This window comes from Colossoma macropomum, unplaced genomic scaffold (assembly GCF_904425465.1).
Source record: "Colossoma macropomum unplaced genomic scaffold, Colossoma_macropomum, whole genome shotgun sequence".
Taxonomy (NCBI): domain Eukaryota; kingdom Metazoa; phylum Chordata; class Actinopteri; order Characiformes; family Serrasalmidae; genus Colossoma; species Colossoma macropomum.
The window spans coordinates 28,155,182-28,178,332 of record NW_023494789.1 but is presented as its reverse complement, the minus strand read 5'-3'; the positions used below and the strand labels follow the sequence as shown (position 1 = coordinate 28,178,332).

General features: G+C 41.3%; 1 protein-coding gene across 5 annotated transcripts in view; it reads right to left on the bottom strand.

The window, feature by feature from the left end:
* Window positions 1-46: 46 nt before the first annotated feature.
* The window catches only part of herc2 (HECT and RLD domain containing E3 ubiquitin protein ligase 2), a 64,867-nt gene continuing 41,762 nt past the window's right edge, over window positions 47-23,151 (bottom strand). For 4 of the 5 annotated variants that reach the window (XM_036570731.1, XM_036570730.1, XM_036570732.1 and 1 more), the window contains 40 exons: window positions 22,308-22,413; window positions 22,122-22,213; window positions 21,512-21,687; window positions 21,255-21,366; window positions 21,045-21,126; window positions 20,624-20,767; window positions 20,449-20,539; window positions 20,172-20,349; window positions 19,984-20,065; window positions 19,644-19,815; window positions 19,070-19,214; window positions 18,635-18,860; window positions 18,258-18,429; window positions 17,229-17,415; window positions 16,923-17,066; window positions 16,610-16,801; window positions 16,121-16,274; window positions 15,886-15,993; window positions 15,569-15,700; window positions 15,307-15,465; window positions 15,067-15,185; window positions 14,321-14,446; window positions 14,073-14,228; window positions 13,871-13,986; window positions 13,583-13,781; window positions 12,807-13,021; window positions 12,223-12,400; window positions 11,378-11,539; window positions 11,119-11,210; window positions 10,642-10,781; window positions 10,282-10,469; window positions 9,469-9,666; window positions 9,300-9,383; window positions 8,734-8,875; window positions 8,170-8,364; window positions 7,180-7,292; window positions 4,970-5,160; window positions 3,249-3,354; window positions 2,658-2,870; window positions 807-1,079 (listed from right to left, as the gene is read on the bottom strand). In XM_036570731.1, the coding sequence (XP_036426624.1) occupies window positions 807-1,079; window positions 2,658-2,870; window positions 3,249-3,354; window positions 4,970-5,160; window positions 7,180-7,292; window positions 8,170-8,364; window positions 8,734-8,875; window positions 9,300-9,383; window positions 9,469-9,666; window positions 10,282-10,469; window positions 10,642-10,781; window positions 11,119-11,210; window positions 11,378-11,539; window positions 12,223-12,400; window positions 12,807-13,021; window positions 13,583-13,781; window positions 13,871-13,986; window positions 14,073-14,228; window positions 14,321-14,446; window positions 15,067-15,185; window positions 15,307-15,465; window positions 15,569-15,700; window positions 15,886-15,993; window positions 16,121-16,274; window positions 16,610-16,801; window positions 16,923-17,066; window positions 17,229-17,415; window positions 18,258-18,429; window positions 18,635-18,860; window positions 19,070-19,214; window positions 19,644-19,815; window positions 19,984-20,065; window positions 20,172-20,349; window positions 20,449-20,539; window positions 20,624-20,767; window positions 21,045-21,126; window positions 21,255-21,366; window positions 21,512-21,687; window positions 22,122-22,213; window positions 22,308-22,413 (6,060 nt within the window). Of the gene's footprint in view, window positions 1,080-2,657; window positions 2,871-3,248; window positions 3,355-4,969; window positions 5,161-7,179; window positions 7,293-8,169; window positions 8,365-8,733; window positions 8,876-9,299; window positions 9,384-9,468; window positions 9,667-10,281; window positions 10,470-10,641; window positions 10,782-11,118; window positions 11,211-11,377; window positions 11,540-12,222; window positions 12,401-12,806; window positions 13,022-13,582; window positions 13,782-13,870; window positions 13,987-14,072; window positions 14,229-14,320; window positions 14,447-15,066; window positions 15,186-15,306; window positions 15,466-15,568; window positions 15,701-15,885; window positions 15,994-16,120; window positions 16,275-16,609; window positions 16,802-16,922; window positions 17,067-17,228; window positions 17,416-18,257; window positions 18,430-18,634; window positions 18,861-19,069; window positions 19,215-19,643; window positions 19,816-19,983; window positions 20,066-20,171; window positions 20,350-20,448; window positions 20,540-20,623; window positions 20,768-21,044; window positions 21,127-21,254; window positions 21,367-21,511; window positions 21,688-22,121; window positions 22,214-22,307; window positions 22,414-23,151 lie in introns of all 5 variants that reach the window. The other variant, XM_036570729.1, reaches the window with a different exon arrangement.

Genomic DNA, 23,151 nt, shown 5'->3' with positions numbered 1-23,151 from the left:
CTGCTGATTAGGTCCACTGAATACAAGCAAAACAATATTATTTGGATTTACATTTTTTAACAGAAATTTATTAACATTTATTTTATTACATGGGAATGAGACATCTTATGAACACATGGCACAATAATATTATTTACATTCCATCAGGAAGCCAGTGCAGACACACATTGAGATGGAGGGGGAGAGAACACGTAATACAGTGACCGACGACCTAAAAACAACCCCTGAACGAGCTCCCATTGACACCAAGTCAAATTAACATGATTCTTACGGTTCAAAGTTAAAAAGGTTCTTAGAAAGAAACACTGCTATTTTTTGAGAAGGAGGATGAGGAATTGCTGTTTGATGCTTTTTAAAATAAAACAACAAAGCAAGACTGAGGGAGGAGGGGTAAGGGGGAGTGTCAGGGGTCGTCTACCACAGTGCTAGGCTAGGCGGCCTTTCTGTCCGCAGTCATAAAATATATAAACACAACGTCTACAAACAATCAAATGTGCAGTTTCTCCCCTCACTCTCTGGCTCTTTTTTAAATAAACAAAAAGTTTTCTTCATCAGCTTATAGTGCTTTCAAAGCTAATTGCACATAAAGATACATTTTTACCTCTTCATTTTAGTCATGGTAGTACATATGCGTGTATGTGTTTAAGTGAGTTTAAAACAAATCTTCAGTCCTTTTTATTTTCTATATTTGTTTTCTTCTCTTTGCTTGGCAGCATATTACTATGACTCTCCATGTGTTGCATCTGCCACATCAAGGAGTGTGTGTGCGTGAGGGTGTGCGTGGGTGAGACCGTGATACGCAGAGGTCAGTGTCCGGTTAGGTAGTCCTGTGTGGAGTCGGACGCAAAAGAGTCTGCATCCTCGTTGTCGGAGTCATCACTGCTGTCGTCGGCTGCAGGCTCCCCACTCAGCGCAATGCGCGCATAGTCGTCTGTATCGATAGACTTGCAGAAGTGGATGGCGTACTTTAGCTTCTCCTCCAGAACCAGTTTACAGGAGTAACGAGGCAGTTTGAGCAGGAAGAAGCAGGTGTATGACTCTGGGAGGAAGTGGTCAGGTGGATTGTACTTGTCCAGCACCTGGAAGTGGGGAAAAAAATGATCATAAACGTAAAGGGGGATGAACTTTGCTAGTGATGCGTGTTCCCATTACAAGCCTTACTACTCAATACAGCTGCTCAAATCATTCTGCTTTGATGGTTCACATCTATATCTGTCATTAGTTGTGCCTTGAAAGGAACCACATGCAGAGATTTTATCAACACGTTAGCTGCTGCTGACTCTGAATGATGCTGTAAAGTGTGACAAATAAATAAATAAATACATAAATAAATAAATGAATAACAATCTGTCCCTTTTCATTATACCCACAGTCATGCATGGGCCTATGACCTTGTGGCATGCGCCCACCCCCGCGAGTGACGGCGGGAGGAGGAGGAGGATGACGATGGCGCCAGCAACGAGAGGCACCAGGGCAAGGAGCGAGTCCCGAGCTCTGCCGCCTGGGCCCCGTCCCCTGTTACGCAGCGAGGCCACTCCATTACACCTCACATTCAACCCGGGCGGCTGAGCTGCCAGCTGGGTGCGGTGACAAGGAGGTGGAGCAGCGAGCTCTCGTTCCCTCTCTCTCTCTCTGTTCCCTCTCAGCTCTTTTAAAAGGCGCTCACGCTCCTGAGCACCTGAGCCGAGAGCAGACCTCATATGAAAGTGGCTCAAATCTGATTTAAAAATGAGACTTTGTTGTTTATACAGCTCTTAAAAAAGGCAAACTTGTGTTAAATTTAGGTAAAAATAGGATTTGTGCCACTTCAACCCTGTAATGAAAACTAGAGGTGGCAAAATACCACTTTTTCTTTTCTGAAAGCATACAGGCAGTGCTCTGTTTTTATGCACCAAAGATCTAGAACACAGTACCAATAAACATCAGTCAGGCTTCTTTGGTCAATGTTTTTTAAAAACTTTTAAAAACATATTTCTTTACTTCAGCGTTTAACTATTTTTTTGTTGTTTCCCTTATTTTACCTCAATATTACTTTTACTTTCTTGTTAGTTGTATTTTTATTGTGTGTTTTATTCATACTTGTGCATTTTAATTTCACTTATTGTTAATACATCCCTTTTCTGCTATGGTTTTCATTTGTTGCATTTTTATTTGTTTATTTTTGATTTTTTTTCTTTTTTCTCTGTTGTTTTTACTTTTTATTACGAAACACATTTCCATACAGATAACACAAGAGCAACTTCTTTATATGTTTAGCTGTATAGCTAGCTACTTGTTATAATTATATTAACATTAGGTTACTGTTATCATGTGACCTTCACTTTGCTTTCCACTTTGTTGTGTCTAATATTTCAGCTAGATTTATTAGAGAATTGCATCAATCAATCCCAATACAGAGATCAGTGGGATATGTAACGTGGACATAGCCAAATATGATTCAATTGTCATAACCATCATCATCTCCGAACAAAGCCATGTACGGGCCCCTGAAAAAAAAAATTATGTATGTACCTGAAGTCTCAGAAATAGATAAAGATTTTCATAAGTCTGATAGGTAATTTTTTATAGATTATATACATAGTGCAACAAAGCTAATCTAAGTTAGAAAAAGGTGACTACGTTGGCTTGTGCTGATCAGGCTGAACATGCCCCCTCACCTGCACCACAAAGTCTCGTCCACGGAAGTCTGCGATAGTCCTGGGTAGGCGCGTTCGTCCCCACACAAACCTAAGGAAGAGCGAACGCTCTGTATTGGAGAAGGACTCCATCACCTCCCAGAACCACTGGATGAGTGGAGCTGTGGGTTCTACCCCCTTATAGGTAGCTACAGACTTCAGCAGGTGCAGTGGAATGTCAGGACTGCCACACACCTGCAGGCCAAACGTACAGGCACAGTAATCAGAATGAGCATAAAACAAGTCTTTCAGCACACACCAGGCTCATATCAGTATCCATCACAGTGTCACCACCCTTCTTCTCTGTCCTCCCTGGTCTCTATATTTTGAGAGTAGGCCCCTAATAAGAGTGCCTTCCAGGGCTGGGCGATATCTAAAATGTAATTATCACAATATTTTCTTTTTGCTTATTGAATTTTTCCTATTTAGTTCCTCATCATTTCTTTTTCCCCAAAACTGGGGATCATCATCAAGGATCAGATTCAGGTTGCTTGTAAATCACTGCTGATTTCCAATTACATAACCATATTGCCCAGCCCTTAAATGTGGTGTGATGTGTGTGAGGGCTCTTACCATGGTCTCCAGCTCATAACCGGTGAAAAGAGAGAGCAGAGGCACAGGCACAACCCGGGCCATACCCTCCCTCACTGCAGCCACCTGCTCGTCGAACTCATGCAACCTGCACACACAAGAAAATCAGTCAGCAGTGAGCTGACAAAGGCAGACAAATAAAGTCCCGTAGGCACAATATGCAGCCAAGATGTCAGGAAAAACAGAAACACTGCAAATTGGCCATGTTCCAATGCAGATTTGCCATGGTTGACTGGGATGTGTGAGCATATGATGTACTTTTATGTAAGTGGCTGAACTAGGCCTCATGATCAAATAGGCACAGCTACTGTAAAGGCTGGGAGAAACTCTTCTGACAAGAATACTAGTGCAAATCAGAAAGCAGGTCTGACCGTAAATCTAAAGCCAGGCATACACTGTGTGATTTTTTTCCTGTCTTACACTGTGCCATTTTTGATCTTATTCTTTGGTGACAAAGTCAGCCAAAGTCTATAATTTATACACGCTGTAACAATGTATGAAAACGCTCGGTCCAACTGACATGCTGCGATGTTTGTGCTCACACTGCACACCAAATGCAAGCCCTACAGACTACCGATACCGCACTGGTGTAGCTACAGCCTGATCCGTATCGGTGATGGGGATACTGATACCTATGACCAATACCACAAAGCGATTTCTGATGTACATGTGTGCTGACGTGCGTATGTGTGCCAGCAGAGAGAACTTAACAGCACGCTTGTGGTATAGGTTGACAAGCGAAGTAAAACACTCATGGCAAAATCTGTAATGCCAGTATTTCATGAAAAGGCAATAGTAATGGGTGATACACGATTTGGAATTCTTCCTAACCTATTGGTTTCACCAATGTCACAAATATACTAGATAATGCAACATACGAACAGTGTAGAGACTGACACTCTGAAGTGTAAGCGCGAGTGCACGGAACGTACGTATCGGACAACTTCAGAAATGAGGATGCACCGGTGCTGCATATTTACATATACAGACCACAGGTTTAACCATATATTGTTTGGTTTTGTTTTAAACCATTTCACACAATAAAAATGTTTTGCATTTATCTCAGTTGTTAAATATGGTTCTTTATACTAATAGAAGTATAATAGTAAATACTAACTATACATAGTAAATGAACAAATATATCTTAGTCTTAAGCATCTGAAATCATTTAAGCTTGATATGTTTTATTAGTGACAAGGGACATCATTACCAAAATAATATGTTTAAAAAGCAGAATTATATCAATATCGGGACTTATAAGCTAGTAAGGTTAAACAGAGGTAGTATCAGCATCAGTACTCAGTATGGCCGATCATGTATCCATAGTGGTATCGGTGTATCCCTACACCATCTATGGACACTCATTCACAACAGCATGCTGAGTTCCTGAGTACAGAGCAATAAAATGTTGAGAAATCATGCTACAGCAGCTTTGCTGACATATTAACTTTTATACCTTGTAATTTCAGACCAACAGAGCAAAGTGAGTATATACACAGACTTAGTTACTGCAAATGTTGCTGACTGAGTAACTGAATACTGAGACTGCTCAAACTGCAAAACAAGCAACTGAACATCCTGTCTGCTCAATCAGAGCTTGTTTGGGTAGTTAACTGGCAACACTACCACTACGAATTGAACATATCTTAAAACGAACAGGATTACTGCATAACTGACTGCTTTAGAAAGATTTCAGCACTCACCTGTAGTTGATTGCGAGGCGCACATACTCTGTGCGGTTCTCTAGGCTGATGTGAGAGTGTTTGGAGCTTAGCTGCACCTCCTGGCCACAGGCATTGGGCACAGTGAAAGGCAGGGGCATGGCCTCAAACTCTTCTGCTGATGCCTCATTATCTCTGATATACATTAGGCCAGGGATGAAGTCCTTATCCACCTGAACACGTATACAAAGCTTTAGGGTACTACGTTATGCCATTCAGTGCATAGTATGACACAGGAGACATGCAATTTGAAACTGAAACAGGTCAATTAACAGAGTAAATTTCATTTCTCATGGGAAACTAATGATAACATGTATTGGTTAATGTAGGGCTAAACAACTCGGGTGAGGATGGCATGCTGAATGTAGTGGTGTGCCAGACTACCAGTTCAAGCTCTGCTATATTTCCAAAATTTCCCACTTAAAACTTGTTAAGGGAACATTGAGTAATGTGGGACATAATTCATCAAAAATGCAATCTTTCAAATTGCGATTTAGATATAAAAACAGGTTTGACCACTGGCTGAATATTAGACCTGTGCACACCTCTGTGAATGACTGCATGTGTGAGAGAGTGTGTGTCTGCTTGTTGTAGTCTTGTGGTGAAAAGACTTCCTCTTTAACTTTTTTGATAGCTTTAGGCAAAAGACTCTGAACAAGAGCAGCTCTGTGAGTAAAGGCCATCCTGCAATGCAGAGCCCAGTCTCTACACACATTTCAGCATCTCATGATTTCAGCGTGAACACAGGAGAGCTATCCCTCTCTCTCACACACATTCCATCTCTCCCTTATCCCTCACCATCAAATTTTGCAACATAAATAAAGAAATAACTTAAACAAAGATATGAAAAAGGTAGCCATTTCCCAATTCAAACTTTATAAAAGAGTTGGACTTAAAGAGGAATTACACATATGTTTCAAAATTCTGAATAATTCTGTCTTTGCAATGTACACAAAGTCATTTAGAGTGGTCTGACATGACATGGTCTGTTATAAAGTAACAGACTCAGATTTCTTTACAGTGGTAGTGACAGAAACCAGAGGTCGCCATGTCTACAACACAAATAAATATACATTTTATTTACTGTCTAAATGCACCAGTGAACCTACACGTGTCTTCTGCATTTTTATATGGCAGGGTGATGATAGTAAAATAGTGGAAAATCTGGAAGAAACTGCCCTCACAACACCTTGCATGTACCCCACTGCCATAAATGGATAAAAATAAATAGATTAACAAGATGTTTTAGGCCAAAACTTTATCAAAAAACTATGATAAACAATGCCTCAGGTATCAGGGAGACATACATCTAATAACTTCAAGTAATTCGTGTGAGGAGATTTTAGAGGAAGATGTCTTTCTATCACTTCGAGTGTGAACAATTCTAACTTGGGAAGTTTCTTTAGAACAGAGCATTTGACACCAAACCATTCTGAATGACTCTGCTTACTTAAGCATTTAATTATGTGGAACTTTTGAGAAATTGGTGGAGTTCCCCTTTAATAAGAGCAAAAAGGGGTTTAAATGGGTTGAGAACTATGTTATGGGTTTGAGACCTAACAAATATTTAAAACTCATAAATGAGGAAAAAAGCTTTGCACCAGAGAAAGCTAAAGTGAACTAGCTAGATTCCATATGCAGTTCATGGTCAGGTAAACATATAATAGTGTAAAATATGCAATAAATGCAATACAAATAATGAAGACATGACCAAAAAAAAAAATTTAATTCAACCTAAATTATAATCACATACAGCTAGCTTTCACTCCCTGCTTTATCTCCTGTAGGTTATGCAGCATTTCTAGGGTACATATGTACCAACAGGTCACATAGTTTTGTACCACACAGTATAAGTTCTGAGAAAGCAGCTTATATTTACATTAGACGAAGAACTATGACCACGTCTGCTGACCTGATCTCTGGAAAATGTAAAGAACGTAACAAATCCCGTGTCTACTCGTTTGATCTTGTGGTTTATATAAGGGATTTAAGTGGGCCTGAGAACCTTATATAACCTGCAGACAGATTTCTTTTTTTTTCTTTTCTTCAAATGGCAGCACTACAGTAGCACAACCTCCATTTGTGGGAAGTACTGTATGTAATCCCCAGCTGTAGAAAAGATACCCAAGCAGTGCCATTCACACCACAAAACATTTCACCTCTACAAACACACACAAACAAAAGCATCTTACCTCACTGAGATCAGCGATTGTCAGGTTCATGCCAGCAAGCTGCTTCCACACAGGTTCAGCTAGGTACAAACTGAGGGGACTGCCTGTACGGATAGCTATACCCAGGAGCACTCCTACACACACACACACACACACACACACACACACACACACACACACACACACACACACACACACAAAACACACGCACACAAACACACACACACAAAATCAGTTTACAAACTTAATAGCTTAATGCATCAAGCAACACAGACAAAGGTAAATAAATGGTAGAAGTCAGAAGAGTAAAGTGAACCATAAATTCAGTTTAAAACTGAACCAGGCAAAATGAGGCTGAAATTACTTCAATTTAGTGAAGTTTACCAATCTGCAACCATACTGTCTGACTCAGCCAAGGGAACTAAAAATGTGACAATTGTTTATTAAAAATAACAATGGACAACAACGAAATGGCAGCTTTTTTGCACAGTGATGTTATGTGTGCTCCAGGTTTTAGCTTTAATAACCAAAATTTAGGAAGAGCGGAACTTTACAGAATTTAAAATCCGGATTATTCTGTTAATACACTTAGAAACATCAAAACTGAATGGCTGCAAAGTCAAGGGGCGTTCAAATTCCCTTTTTAGGTAAATGCAAAACCTGAAGTCAAATAACACTTCAAGCCTCTGCTTCTACACAGATTGGTGTATACAGTAGTAAAAACATTATAAGATGCAATAAAGATACATGTGTGGAACAAGGTATAGTTACATGTGTGTTAATTACTGTTTTGGTGGAAATTAATTAAGATTCATGACTCCCTAATACAGACGCACAACTAGGCCTTGTACCATGCGTCTATCTTTATTAACCCTACTATCTAACAAACCATTATGAGGCAATTCAGCACTTTTTTTAAATGAAAAATTACAATATTTTCTGTCTCCAGATTTGGGCTCAATAGCTATAATGCAACAACCTAAGTCCTGAGTGTGGGGTTAGGTTGGGTACCTAAGAAGCGGAACATGGTCATGTGTAGAGGGCTCTTGGCAGCAGGATTCAGCAGGAAGCAGTCTCTGTTGGCTCCGGACTCGTCTCGGCCATTAGGAGTGACAATAAGCAGGGGAGTGAGACCATTCTGCAGCTCCTCGCACATTTCTGCTATAGACTCACTATAGCCTCCTCCACAGTCATCTACAGACTCCCCTGCACACAAATACACACAAGAGCTGTAGGCAACAGCGAAAACTAATCTGCTTAGACATGATGGCAACACTTTACTAAAGGCAGCATTTGTAAGGCTACATGGCACTTACTTAGAGCATTTAGCACACCTGCATAAACATTTATAAAGGCTTTTTCCAACAAGCATCAATTGTCAAATTCTGCTTTTGTCAATTTTGATGTCACTTCACCTCAGAAAGAGTGATGACGACATTTGAACAAATGGTTATATAGGTTTACGTCAGTTGTCATGAAAGGCTTTAGTAGGTGTCTTGTAGCCTCATTTTGGCCTGACCCATAATGGTCAGTGTTATTTGGAATATTCTTGGCAGTGTTCCGGTACAAGCTTACCTACAAACTTGACCTTCCAGACCCGATGAGGCAGCAGTAGACTGTCTGGGCTGAAGGAGCTCATCTTGGCACACATCTGCCCAAACACAGACTTAGTGCCATCTGGCCCTGCTAGACCACCCTTACTTCGAGAACGCTTTACCTTAGAAAGAAAAAGAGAGACAGAGAAAGATCGAGAATGTACAAGAGGATGAGAGGGAGTGGACTTTACACTATTGTTCTGTTATTCTGCTATTCTGTTACAGTGCAGAGATCACACAGGCAGACATCCAGGGTTGCATGCCCTACAGAGAACCAGTGGCCCATAAACAGAAATCTAGTCTGGTGAGGGACCCCCTGCTAACTGGAACATGCTTGGTACATCCCACAAACAGATACAAGTACCCTGTATTATAAAAAACATCACATGTGGAGCAGAATACTGGGGCAGATTTGTAGTCACAGTATAATAATAAATCATATGAATGTCATGTGTAAAAGAAATCCAAGGATAAATAGGTAACATGATAATTTTCAATGTAAAAAATAACGTTTGAAGCTTGCCAGCATGTCACCAGCATGTTTACCTGTATTCGGTTGAGCTCCACCACTGGTCCATGTTGCCGGTCTCTCACCATTGTGGCTTGCACCACCTTACGAAACGCAGCCTCCTATGAATCAGAATGCATCATATTAGAATGTTCCAATATAACAAGTGTCATTCAAATGTGTATATCAGAAGTAACCTCTCCTGACCTTGCCCTGCGAGATGAGGATGCCTCGGAGTGTGTCGAAGCCCACAGACGGGCCCTGCCCAGTCTGACCCAGGCGTCCCTCCAGGTCAAACATTGGGATGCAAGGGCAGAAAAGCTCAGAGATGTGGTGCAACAGCAGCAGCCTGTTCCTCAGAACCATGATTGGAATTTCTTGAAGATGATTATACTCCATAGGGACCTGGGTTTGTACACATTCGAAGACAGAGACAACTGATGTAGTGACCTATATGACTAGACTCCAAGTTAGGATACTAGCTTTATATGAATTAAAGGAGCATTACATGCAAAATCCATAATGCACTGTGTCATTTACTGCTACAAAGTAGGTTTGAACAGATTCAGCTATTTACTTAAGCACTCTATAGTTGGACAAAATGAGATAGCAGGAAATTTTGTAGTCATGTGACTTGGGGACTTTTAGAGTTAGACATTAGATCTTCTTTCTTGAACTAGAAAGAAATGTGAATTTCATAAACAACTCACTCATTGATTATTTTTGCTCTAAGACGTTAGAGACCCTTTCAGATGAGCTTTTATTTATTTATTTTAAAGGTATTTGCACCCATGTTCCAAATTCATCTTGCCCCACAACCACTAAGGCTAATTCATTACCAGCTCATTTTGTCCAGTACTGTTGGTTAGCAATCACATCCTAAATCAAACATTGTATATGATGCTTCGTTAATGCAAGACAATGGCACAGCTATGTTAATATGATGATATGACTTCATCTCCCAAACTCTAGCACACTGTTTATTATAATAGTTGTATTAGCACTGAAACTATCCAGTACCTGAGCAGGGAGTTTGCCAGCATTGGTGGGCTTGCTGGTCGACCAGGCGAGGGTGTGCGCAGAGCCACAGGCCACCCTGTTGATCTTCTTGCCCTGCAGTGCTGCCACCAGCCTGGGCCTCTGGATGGCATTGGTTGTCCCATCACCCAGCTGCCCCTCATCGTTATCACCCCACGTGTATACTTCACCTGACACAGACAAATGACCGTTATACACAGATCACACCACTACACAACAATAAAAACCAAATCTCCAACCGGAGTTTAGCATAAAATACATAAAACAATACATTTTACATGGAACTCCAATTTGTAGTCATAAACTGCTCGCTTGACAATGGAAAGTATGCCAACATCTTACCATCTTCAGTGCAGCATACACAATGGAGGGAACCAGTTGCTATGGCAATGACCTTTTTGCCTTGTAAACCCTGGACCTGTCGGGGTCTGCGAACATGGTCATCTGAGCCATGGCCCAACCTGTGGTAGTCACCCTTTCCCCTGAGAATGAAAACACACAATATCTCTACTCTTCTATGTTCTGAGATGTATAAAAGTAATACAATGGACTGCATAATATATTATTGTGAACTGTCAGTATTGCCCTTTACATCATTATCATCATCTCTCCAAGGTTTGAAATGTAGAAATAAGCCCCCAAACAAACACTAAATATTTATCGTGACCCATCTTTAATGTCCTAGATGAGTTTCTGTGGGTGTTTGGATCATCCAACAAACGTAAATAATTTTGGACAAAATTACGCATATGGTTTTCATATATTGCAAGGCATATCATAATATACAGAAATGTAAGGTATTTTATCCCTACTGCTCACCATGTGTAAACAGCTCCAGACTTTGTGAGGGCTACAGAGAACTGAGAACCACACTCTACTTTCACCACTCCCAAACCAGTAAGAGAGTCAATCTACAGAGAGAGAGACAGAGAGAGAGAGAGAGAGAGAGAGAGAGAGAGAGAGAGCGAGAGAGAGAGCGAGAGAGAGAGCGAGAGAGAGAATTTATTAGACTTTCGTTATATATTAAATACAGAGACACCTTGCCGGAGATCTAATGAATCTAAGTGTTAACTCTTGCCTTCATTGGCACTTTGCAGCCATCGCTGCCCCCACGGCCCAGTTTGCCGTAGTCTCCATCTCCCCATGACCACACCATGTCATCATCGGTCAAACACAAAGTCTGAGCATCACCACTTCCACAAGCTACGTCTATCACCCTGTGGCCCTGCAGAGCATCCACCTGCACACAGAGCACACAAATAAAAAAAAGTTTTCACATACAATAACATAGCAACTTGACAATAACCTCTTTGAACAGAAAATACAGAGAATGGTATCACATATTCCAGTGCAATATACGCGTATTCCAGTATATGAATGCCTCTGTATTCACTCTACATCCACATGGGAAGAATGTAGCAGGTGGATAAAGGGATGTAGGAGGACTTCAGCTAAACACAAGCTTGCACTAGTAATGTTCTTACTTTTGCTTCTGTAAATCAATCAATTAGTGCTAACATAATGCATTAACAAGCCTGAAGCATGTAGCATATTAAGGCATATCCTCAGCTTACAACAAATTGAAAAGTTTGAGCCTGAAAAGTGGGTCAACGTACCCAATCATGTCTTGAACTATGTGCAATGGATTTCAAGTATGTTTGTTCACATGTGAAAACATGCTCTTCAGCTGTCTGGTCATGTTAAGTGCCAGATACACAGACACACATGTATGTCACTTCTAAATGTGCATGGGCACTGTAAACGTGTCTGCACACTTGTTAGCCCATCAGCTCCAGAGGCTTCAAGTAAAAGGTCACATCGTGTTGTGCAAATGCCATACATGGTAAGAGCAGTGTGATAAACAGAGACACGTTTAAATCTGTCAGTCACATACTGGCAGCATGTTTTACTCCAGGCACTGACCAGTTTAGGTTTGAGCTGGTCCTCACTGTCTCCGTGGCCAAGTCGCCCATAGCGTCCTTTGCCCCAGGTGTAGAGTTCTCCACTGGCTGTGATGCAGGCACTATGTGCCCCTCCAGCAGCAATGTCCACCACCTCCACTCCCCTCAGAGACTCAATCACTCGTGGACGGTCACACGGGCTGACAAAAAGACCACAGGCTCAGTCAGAGAAAATACATGCTGTTTCTTCACTACATGTGAGAACTCACGCACAAGGTTCATGATGTTCACAAGGCTCAACGTGTGCTAAGCATGAGCACAAGTGACATCTGCTGGAAGCATAGAAAACTGTACAACTCTGCACAATTTCCACTGGAAATTCATGGTATATACACTTACTATACATATACTATATACTGTTATGTCACGTATGGTGTGCGCATAGTGTAAAGAATATTTACTATTTATCTAAAGTCAAAATACCCAAAGGTTGAACTATGCTGAATGTCATATTTAAATTCAGAGAATATATTACCGAATATATACACACAGAGTTTCAAATAGCAGTCACTAAGTAAAGAACACACAAAAGAAACTTCTCCTGACCTCCTATTGCCATGACCCAGTTTGCCATCCTCGGCCTCTCCCCAGGAGTAGACCTCTCCCTCTGAGGACAGTGCCAGGCAGTGCTTCCCCCCAGAGTTCACTGCTACCTTCCGGATGAAAACATGCTGGATGGACTCCAATAAGGTTGGGGTAGAGACAGATTCAGTGCCTCCAATCCCCAGACGTCCTCCAGCTCCATAACCTGTAGCATACAGCTGGAGAGAGAAGCATGACAGTCACTGCAGCACAGCTTGTAAAAGGGTTATCGGGCAAAAATTTTACAAAACAGCTTATTTCAAAATATTAGCACTGTTTCAGCCCTTGATAAATAAATGGAGAACAACAAGGAGAAGGAGCATCTGATAAGACAAAGACACAATTGACAGTCACATATTCATCAAAATATATGTGAGGGTTTTTAACATTGGCATCCGATAATCTATTAGCGGGGCATATTTTTAGCCAAAAATCAAATTTACACATTTTTTTTTCTTATTCAAAAAGTAATCAATGAGTCAGGACATTGTGCCATGCATGTTCGGCATGCAGTCCGCAAAAGCCAGCAGGTGGCTTTAAGTTCTTGTACTTGTTAGCTAAATTAGCCTCAGAGCAAAAATGCAAAACTAAACACGCTAACTTCAGACACCAAATGTCCTAGCTGACTGATTACATATGGAGTAGAGGGACAACTGTATAGACTTTTGGCCGGGCCACTTTGTTTAACACCAGTTTCTGCTAGGTTAAAGTACTGCTGAGGTGGAAGAAGGCTGCCTTACCTTCCCATCAGCAGTTACTGCAAAAAGAGTCTGCTCTCCACCGATGAGCTGAACTGGACGCAACGTGGCCAAGGCCTCTGTCGGTGTGGGAACTTTGACCTTTGCGCCTTCAATACCACCCAGCTGGCCTCGATGGTTGTGCCCCCAGCCATAGATGGTCCCGCTACCTCCAGCCGACAGAGTCCAGTCATCTGGACGTCTATAGAACATTTAGGACATGGTCATTCACCAGAACAAGTTTACTTAAAGAAAAACTACATCCTGATCAAAGATTACTGTGACAATCACCTATTCATCCACTGCACTAGCTGTTCATCATGCTCCCTCTTGAACAGCTCATGACTTTCGTGAAGCCCATTCATGTTCTCATGGTCTGCCATTAGCTCCCGGATTTTCTTAGCAACCTTCAGAAAAAAAAATTAAAATAATTGCTACTATAATGCAATTAATATAAGAGACATATTATGAAACACTGACATTATCAGCATACCTCATCCAGGAAAGGTCGGGGTAAGGGTGTTCTCTTGTCCAGAGCCACTGCCACCCTGGAGGCAGTGCAGTAACGACGGAACCATGCCCACTTGTGAGTTTCAGCACAGCAGGGCAGAGTGTCCAGCTCCAGATCACATGCAAGTGCCACCAGCACCTAAATACAAAACATTTATTTAGTTTTAGTTCTCATGCACATGCACATGTACATGCTCCTATGTCTTTACACACCACATTTCTTACACATACCTTGAAGAAGGGACTATGGAGAAGTTGTTTGCCTCCTCTGACAATGGGGTCCTCATATTCATACTGCCTCTGCAAAGCCTCAGGAAGCCCCTTCACCAGGGCAGCCAGAGCACTGCCCGTAAAACTCTACAAGAACCAATGAACAATATATTAGCCACTTTAACAGATTTTATTTTGATCTGACACATAATGTGACACACTGCACTGAGTTTTCCATTAAAATAGAACAGCTAAGAACAATTCCCAAAACGAAGAAATCTCAACATGACGTTCACAGCAAATCTGACATATATCAGCACAAAAAGTTTGGAATCATTTGTCCTATTAATGTGTCACTTCTCCTATAAATATTGTTGTTTTATTCAATTTGAGTATTAATTCAAACAGTAATTATTTATTTGTTATAACTTCTTTCCAAGTTATCTGCAAGAGATTTGATCATCACCTTTGAAATACAAGGAATTCTGGGTGATAATTTTAGCATAGCTTCACTCTGAACGTTGTACAGCTTTTAAGTCATCACAGAATCGTCTATAGCTCGTTTCATCATTCAAGACACATCTAACATTACTTTTTAATGGCTTCCTACTAATTAGTTGAATTAGTTCATAAGTTAGTTCAAAATTCAAAGTTATGTTTTGTGATTCCAAACTTTCAAATTACATGTACCTGACCATACAAGATGGACATTAATGTTATATGTGAACATGTCTTTCAGACAGCAGGATGGCTTTGGCCAGACTGACCATTGAGCGAGACTCTCCCTCATTGTCTCCTAGCAGACGGTTTATGTTGATGGACTGGCCATACTCAGTAGTCAGGAGTTTGCGTAACCTCTGCAGGGCCCACATACGGTGTCCAGCCGCTGGTCAAAACACAAACACACATGCATGCACACGAAAGGTGAGCAGAAGCAAAACACCTATTACTTTACTCTATGCAATCTTTCTTACTAACAGGCTGATTAAGAAGTCATGCCGACATACCTAGGGCACTGAGCTGAGCGCAGGCTGCAAGTGAAGCAGCCAGTCTGGGAACAATGCTGCGGTTGGAGGCAAAGTTCAGACGAAAGTCCAACAAGCAGGTGACCAGATCCATAGAGGGACAGGACAGGATACAGCGATCAGAAAGGAGGTCTTTAGGGCCTGAGAAACATCAACAAAATAAAAGCAAATATTTATAAAGCCTAAGAACAACTTGTGTGTTTAAATATTAATTTGAATGTTCAAGGTTGGGTGATGAACGTACCAGCAGCAGGCATGATGGGATATACAGTGAAGCGCCAGCCCCAGCCATTGACAGAGCCATCACTGGTGAACTTCCATTTCAGCTCGTCTCCTGGGATTCTTAACTCGCTGGACCAGTCTGACCACTCTCGACCTGAAACACGGCACAAACCGTAAGATAAATCACTTACATACAGCTCTGCCACTTCTTTAAATAAAAGATTTTCACACTGTTAGCATCTAACTAAACAGAATATACTAGACTATCTCTATTGTGACTAAAAGTCTAATTAGCAGAAATAATTAGAAGTTCTTACAACTAAATCAAGTTTAAATCACCTGATCGGACAGACACTATCCTATTGGCTCCATCCATGACAGTTAACGGGTCGTGTCTCCTCTCTGTAGAACACTGCCGGTCAAATTCCACACGCAGTCCTTCAGCACCTGATAATGCATGAAAAAACAGCAATGCAAACAATTATGGACACTGCTTTCCAATGATGTGTCAATTTACTGTAAGAAAGTGCTTTGATGTAATACTGATGCAGCTCATACAGACAGGGTTTGTTACCTGGTATTTTGACGGTTCCACTGGTGGAGGTGTCATCAGTGTAAGGGTGACTGCTCTCCACCACTACAGGCTGAGACGAAAGACGCCCACTCTGAGAATCAGTGGCCACATCCTCCAGCTCAGTCACACACAGCTCCAGTAGCATGTTAGCCACCTGCACATACACAAAATTGCAGAACTTCAAATAACATACAAATGATAGAATCAATGTTCACAGTGAAAAGACATGATCAAACAATAGCTCAACAAAAAAAATGTGTTAACTATAAAAATGGACATTTAAATAATGGCAAATAGGTGATCGCATGTGCAATTGGTATAAGCCTTCTTTAGCCTCATCAGTGCTGCAGTGAAAAATTAAAGAAGCAGACTTAGAAACCAAACTTAACCTAGCTGATCAATTACATTTGGGGCAAGGGAAAAATGTTAATTTTCACAAAATGACCACTTTAAATCAAACAGAAGAAGGCAGAAAGAGGCAGTGTGAACCTGTGGGTAGGCAGTGCCCATGCCTGACAGAACAGCAGATAGCACTTCTTTTCCTTTCTCGCCTGCACGCATAGACACAGCCAGCTTTAACAGGTCCACCATCACTCGGGTGTCATCAGGCACCAGCAGACTTGTGAACTCATCCAGATATTGTGGCTCAGGCCCTACGGCTTTGTTCTGGCACTCAGAGTCCTGTCATAATGAACAAGGAAGCAAAGAAAAATCAAAAAAGTTTCCAAAAAGTTTCAGCTTTCCAAAGACCTTACATGATAAACAGAAGCAGAGCATCAATTCACACTACTCTGTGGCTGACCTCTTTGGTTTTGGTCATAGTCTCAGCAATGATGCTGGCCGCTCCAGGGTCATCTGTGACGGGGATGAAGGGGCGGGAAGAAGCGGCAGCGGCAGAGGGTGTTACAGCAGACGATGGGGTGATAGCATCCTCCGATGATGCCATCTAGTGACAAGACAATATCATCAATAAAAAGGGAAAATCAAAGGTAGGTACATGTTTGTCTGATATCAAGTACATCACCAGTGTTCTGTGAGGTGTGCTTGAATAGTAAAACAAGGAAAGTAGGAGGGAAAGGAATACTCTAGATTGTGTAGTACAGCATACCTCTCCCCTTTTGCTGTCCTGCCAGGGGTGAGGGCTGACCCGCTCCTCGGTGTCAGCAGACAGAGAAGGACCTTTAGCCTCTGAGGGACTGGAGGCAGACGAGCAGTCTGAGGGTGGCACAGGGGAGCTGGATGGACACTCCACCGGCATCATACAGGCTGGCATCAGAGCTCCCACTACTGCATCCCTATACACAAACAAGCAGAGACACAATTCAATTACTGCATGTTCCTGTCCATTAAACCACAGGTCCCAAAACCTGGTCCTGAACCAGCCTCTGCTTTGCACAATTTGTCTGTTCCTGTTTTAACACACCCACTTTAACTCCGGAAGGGCTTGTTAATTAACTGATTAATTGGATCAGGTGTGTTGAGAGCAGGGTAAATTCAAATCTGCAGGCCACTTGGGAACCACTGCATTCAACAATGCTCAACTGATGATTAGGTCTACATCTGTCACAATTATTACATGATTGTCTTATCTTATTTGAGCTGAATACAATTACTTTCCAGTTGTTATAATTTCACAATTTTATGTTTACATCACAACAAATATAATGTGAATTGAGTTGTGGGTGCATTTCTATCCAGTGGTTTGAGGCAAATGCATGTAAATAAAAGAAAGCAGAAAACTAGTCAGGTATCAGAAAAATAACAGAAGTTCTAACAGAAGTTCTGATTTGTGCTTCATATGTTTAGAGGGCAGCAGTAAGTAACATTTCTTTATTTGAGTTAGAGCTCGAGCAGTTGCCAGTCGGAAGCTACCAAAACCCTTGCCCCAAATCTTCCTTTAGAGTACTACTCATCAGAATGACTAAGTGTATCATATGAGCATTACAGAGTGCTTTGTGTTTAAGCAAATAATGTGTCAATCACACCAATTGACATCAAGAAATGACTAATCTGCATTTAACCAACTGTTACAGCCGTAGCGCTTTCCAAATTTCCTTTGAGCTATTCAATCCTAGACCCTATCAGGCCAACACATAACAAAGAGACACACAGTTGGACAGGTGGCATGATACAGTACCTGGCATACATTATTTGCAGAGCAGACAGCACATGAGACAGAGCCTGCTGCTTGGCTAGATTACCATCCAGAGAGAGCAGGATCTTGGCCAGAGATGGCCTGTTGGGCTTCATGCTGCTCTGTCCACTCAGCTTATTACTCAGCAAAGATGGGTCACTGTCTGACGGTACACCTACATGACAAAACAGACACACAAAAAATGATCACATAACTGAACTTACTTTTGGGGTGACCATAAAGAGAATTGTCTAGGAAATGGTGACCAGTGGAAAATGGGTGACAGAGAGATAGATACAAAAAAGAGAGCAAGAGGGAAGAGAAACAGAGTATCCAAGTCAAATTCAGTACTTTCAGAAAAAGCAATACTGTTTCTTTACCGAGGTAGGAGGCTCCAAGCGAGTCCCTGGCAGTCTGGAAAAGGACGGGCTCATGGACCGAGGGCGTGGTGACGTCCACGGTTGTCCAAGCCACGCTGTGAGAGGAGCCGCAGGCTACACGTGTGATCTTCTGGCCCTCCAGACCCTGAACAAGCGTGGGCTTCCTGTTAACTGTGGTAGTGCCATTCCCCTGCTGCCCATGGTCATTATCACCCCATGCATACACCTGAAAAGAGCAAAAAAGGGGGCCTCAGCACATACAGACTCAACATACAGATGGATCCTGACACAACAACACTAATATATGCTTCCTCCATGTGTGCTAACGTAGTTTTGGAACTGAAAAGTCTGGTGTTTACTGAAAAAACTGTAAAACAAATGTAAGTGATGCACACGCTGACTACACAAAATATCTTCAAGAATCTGTAGCCTTACCTGTCCTGTGTCTGTGACAGCCAGGCAGTGCAGGGCCCCCACAGCCACATGAATTATCTTCTTGCCTCGTAGTCCCTCCACCATCTGGGGCTTCCGCACATGCACATCTGTGCCGTGACCCAGACGAAAGTAGTCCCCTTTCCCCCTGCACAGGTCAGCACAAGATTTGAGACATACATTAATAATAATAATAATAATAATAATAAATGTATATTATTACATACTTATGTAGGTTCTATGCAATCTTAATGTAGTGAAAATGTCCAATGGCAAATAATTTAGCTTATTTCCAGAAATTATTTGCCTCGAAAAATAATGTCTAGGCAACTGAAATCATGTGAAATATATATTCTAAATATGTAATATTTCTCATTATAAGATTGTTGTAAGAATATTATTATTTAATTTACTTATGCTTTTCTACTTCTTATTCCAGTTGCAAATCATTTTTCTCATTTTAAGGAATAACATAGCTAAATTTGCTTTGCTCACGCAAATAGAACAGGACATTTTCTTTAGATTAAAAGACTTTAGATTAAGATATTTTTCCAGCGGATGAAGTGTAACAATGTACCAGGTCCAGACAACTCCAGATTTGGTGAGAGCGAGTGAGAATTGAGCTCCACATTCAATCTGGCACACGCCCTGTCCATTCAGCCGCTCAATGTTCTGAGGTATATTGCAGCCCTCGCTGCCTCCACGGCCCAGCTTCCCAAAGTCACCATCGCCCCATGAGAACACCAGTCCTACACGCACACATCATATTATTTATAATGTAATAATTAAGTAAATAATAATTAATATGCATTTATGTAAGAATTAATTACAAAAGTCCACTGCAACATAGAACAACAAAGTGCATTCAATTATACATAGTGAGAGACATGCAATCCAACACTAAACACAGTTTGTACCTTCGTCTGTAAGAGCCAGAGTCTGGGCATCACGACTTCCACATGCCACCTGAATAACTCGATGACCCAACAGCACTTTAACCTGCAAAACAAAAAGATGTAAGATGGAATTATGAAAAATGTTAAGAGACATAACTAAAGCTGATGACATGAATGGCACATGAAAAGTTTGCTAAAGGAGACTGTACCAGTTTAGGCCTGAGCTGGGTGGTGTTGTCTCCATGGCCAAGGCGGCCATATTCACCAAGACCCCAGCTGTACAGCTCTCCACTGGAGGTGATCGCTGCACTGTGGGAGCTGCCACAAGCAATGTCCCGAATCCGCTTGGTCTTCAGAGCTTCAATAAGTCGTGGCTTGTCACAATTCCTAGAGACCCATTTTTCTTAATTTAATGCTATGAAGCATTTAAAAAGGCAATATTTTGTGAGCATATAAGGTAAAAAGACAATTTTAAGTTGGCCTTACATTCTACTGAAATGCCCCAGTTTGCCATCATCTCCCTCACCCCAAGAAAACACTTTTCCATCCACTGTCAGAGCCATAGCATGGCGCCCACCTGTGCAAATACACAAATAGCTTCTAGTGGATTAAACCAACATATGCCAATAAGAAAGAGGAAATACTCATAACAGGCACTGACCTGAATGTACAGCAACCTTCTTCACCACATAGTTGCTGAGGGCAGAGACCTGGCGTGGGATAGGTATAGTACCGCTGGACAGCCCTAAGCCCAGCCTGCCATTAGTGGCCTCCCCACAAGCATACACCTTTCCCTCTGCAGTCACTGCAAGCACAAAGACACACACACACACACACACACACACACACACACACACACACACACACACACACACACAGTCAGGCTGCAAGCATAACATCAAATGACTCAAAACTGCTCATCTTCAGCAACCTGAGACCTTAAAAGAGATCATAAAATGTACACATTCAAGTAACTTTAATGTCATTATAGGTAATAATGTAACTTAAGTATCTTCACGACGTTACAGCGTTCACATATTAAAATATACTGCCATTTTTTGAATAAACAGAACTGAACTCACCTGCAAATAGGCTCTTGGAGCCTCCGGACACCTGTACTACATTCAGAGCAGAGAGCGTCTCAGAGAACGATGGAACTTTGATCTGGCGAAAGGTGAAACGAGACTGATAAGTTCTAATAACTACAAACATCAAAACACCAAGGCTCTCTGAAAAACACATTATATTCATTAAATTCAATCAAGAAATAAGAAGTATTTCACATTACTGACTTTTGACCCTTTGAGACCACCCAACTGGTCTTTGTCGTTGAGACCCCACACAAACACTTTGGTTCTGATGGAGGCACCAGATTCCAGCCCTGAGGACCTCTTTCGAGTAAGGCTGCAGCAGGAGACAGAGTACTCAACTATCACTAAAGTTACAGATACAGTAAAGTAAAAAAGATTCCATGGCAACATACTGAATGAAGACCACAGAATCGAAAGACGCTTCGCACGTATCTTCCATTGTCTTCAGAACCACTTACCTCCCAGTGGCTGCTTTATCATCCTCCTCCTCTTCATTGTCTGATGCCAGGAAAGGCACAGTGGCCAAGTCTTCATCCTCAGCACGGATACGACCCACAATGCTCAGGCCATGGATCTTGCAGTCAATCCCTGAGCTTCGACACTGCTTTATGGCTATCTCTATGTACCTGTGGTACTGAAAATACACAAACAGCTCTGATCTCAACAGAGACATTAACAGGCCTGTTTATAAGAATGGTGCACAGTAGGGCTGCACAATATTGACATAAAATGCAATGTTCAATAAAGCTGTCAGATATCACGTTGACAATATGAGAAGTGATAAATTACCGTTAAAATAATGTGCCTCCGGCTGGATATAACACAAGCGAGGACGTTTTTTGGTATGTGTAAACAGAAATCTAACTAATCTCTCTTTAAACCCAGCTTCAAACAAAAAACAATATACAAAATTACAAAAGGACTATTTACTATTCTGCAAATAAAGAGAAATTATTGTCATTGTCATTGCTGCTCTAACGATACGTTTATCGTGGAAACTCGTACTGTGATAACAATAAAAACACAATTTATAGAGCAGCTCTAGTGCACAGTGAAAAATTAACTCACCTCAGTGCAGTCATTTAACAAAGAAACAGTAGTGTCTGTAGGGTTGATGTTGATGGTCTTCAGCTCAATCAGGTTGTTCAAGGAACTTCCACCTAGCACACATTATAAATATGTTTCAAAACATATGCTTCAAAAGATCCAATATCAGAAGAAAAACTTTTATTCTAAGAACCATGTAGTTTTTACCTGACACAACAACAAGTGAAGGCATGTAACTGCTATCTGCAGGGTCCACCATCATCTTCAGCCTGTGGACCAGAACATCTGGGAAGAGCTCCAATCGAATCCAGTGCTGTGGTGATCAGCACAGACATACAGACATACAAAAAGCAAAAACAAAAGAGCAAGAGATTTAGAGAGTTCCTTCAACGCTTTTTAACATTTTTTATAAGACCTAAACAAAGCAAAAATAATACCATTTCCACAAACCAAACACACACAAAAATCATGGCATGCATTGATATCTATTTTACTCAAACCAAATGAAACTTGAACAGATACATTTTTGTTTGCAATATCCCTGCATGATCTTTTCAGTGCATTTGACTTTTCAATTCTACTGTCCTCCAGGCCTTCATCACAGGTCAGTTTCAGACTACAGGACTACTGTCAGAGGCCTATCTGGGGTTGGTAAACTATTTAAATGTGATATGATTTCATGCTCTAACACGTGGGTATTAGCCTGCTCCTTTGTCTCTGTTTTGAATATGTGGTTTCTGTTAACAACGGTTTTAACGCTGCAGAAGTGCCCAGCATGGCTGGTAAAGCAGAGTGTAACATTTTTTTTTTTTTGTGGTGATTAGTTGATTTTGGTGGCATTTCACTAACACTAAGCAGCAGGAAACACATTCAAAGCTCAATATTCACACATTTACATTTTATGTGCCCATGTTTCGACAAAGCCCAACTGCACTAGACCACTTTGTTAACTTCTGAAATTCAGCCTTACTGCTGCAGTTTGTGAACAACAACTGTTCATAGTGCCTCTCTCCAGCAAAAGAATAAACAGCAAAAAAGACACAAAAGATTA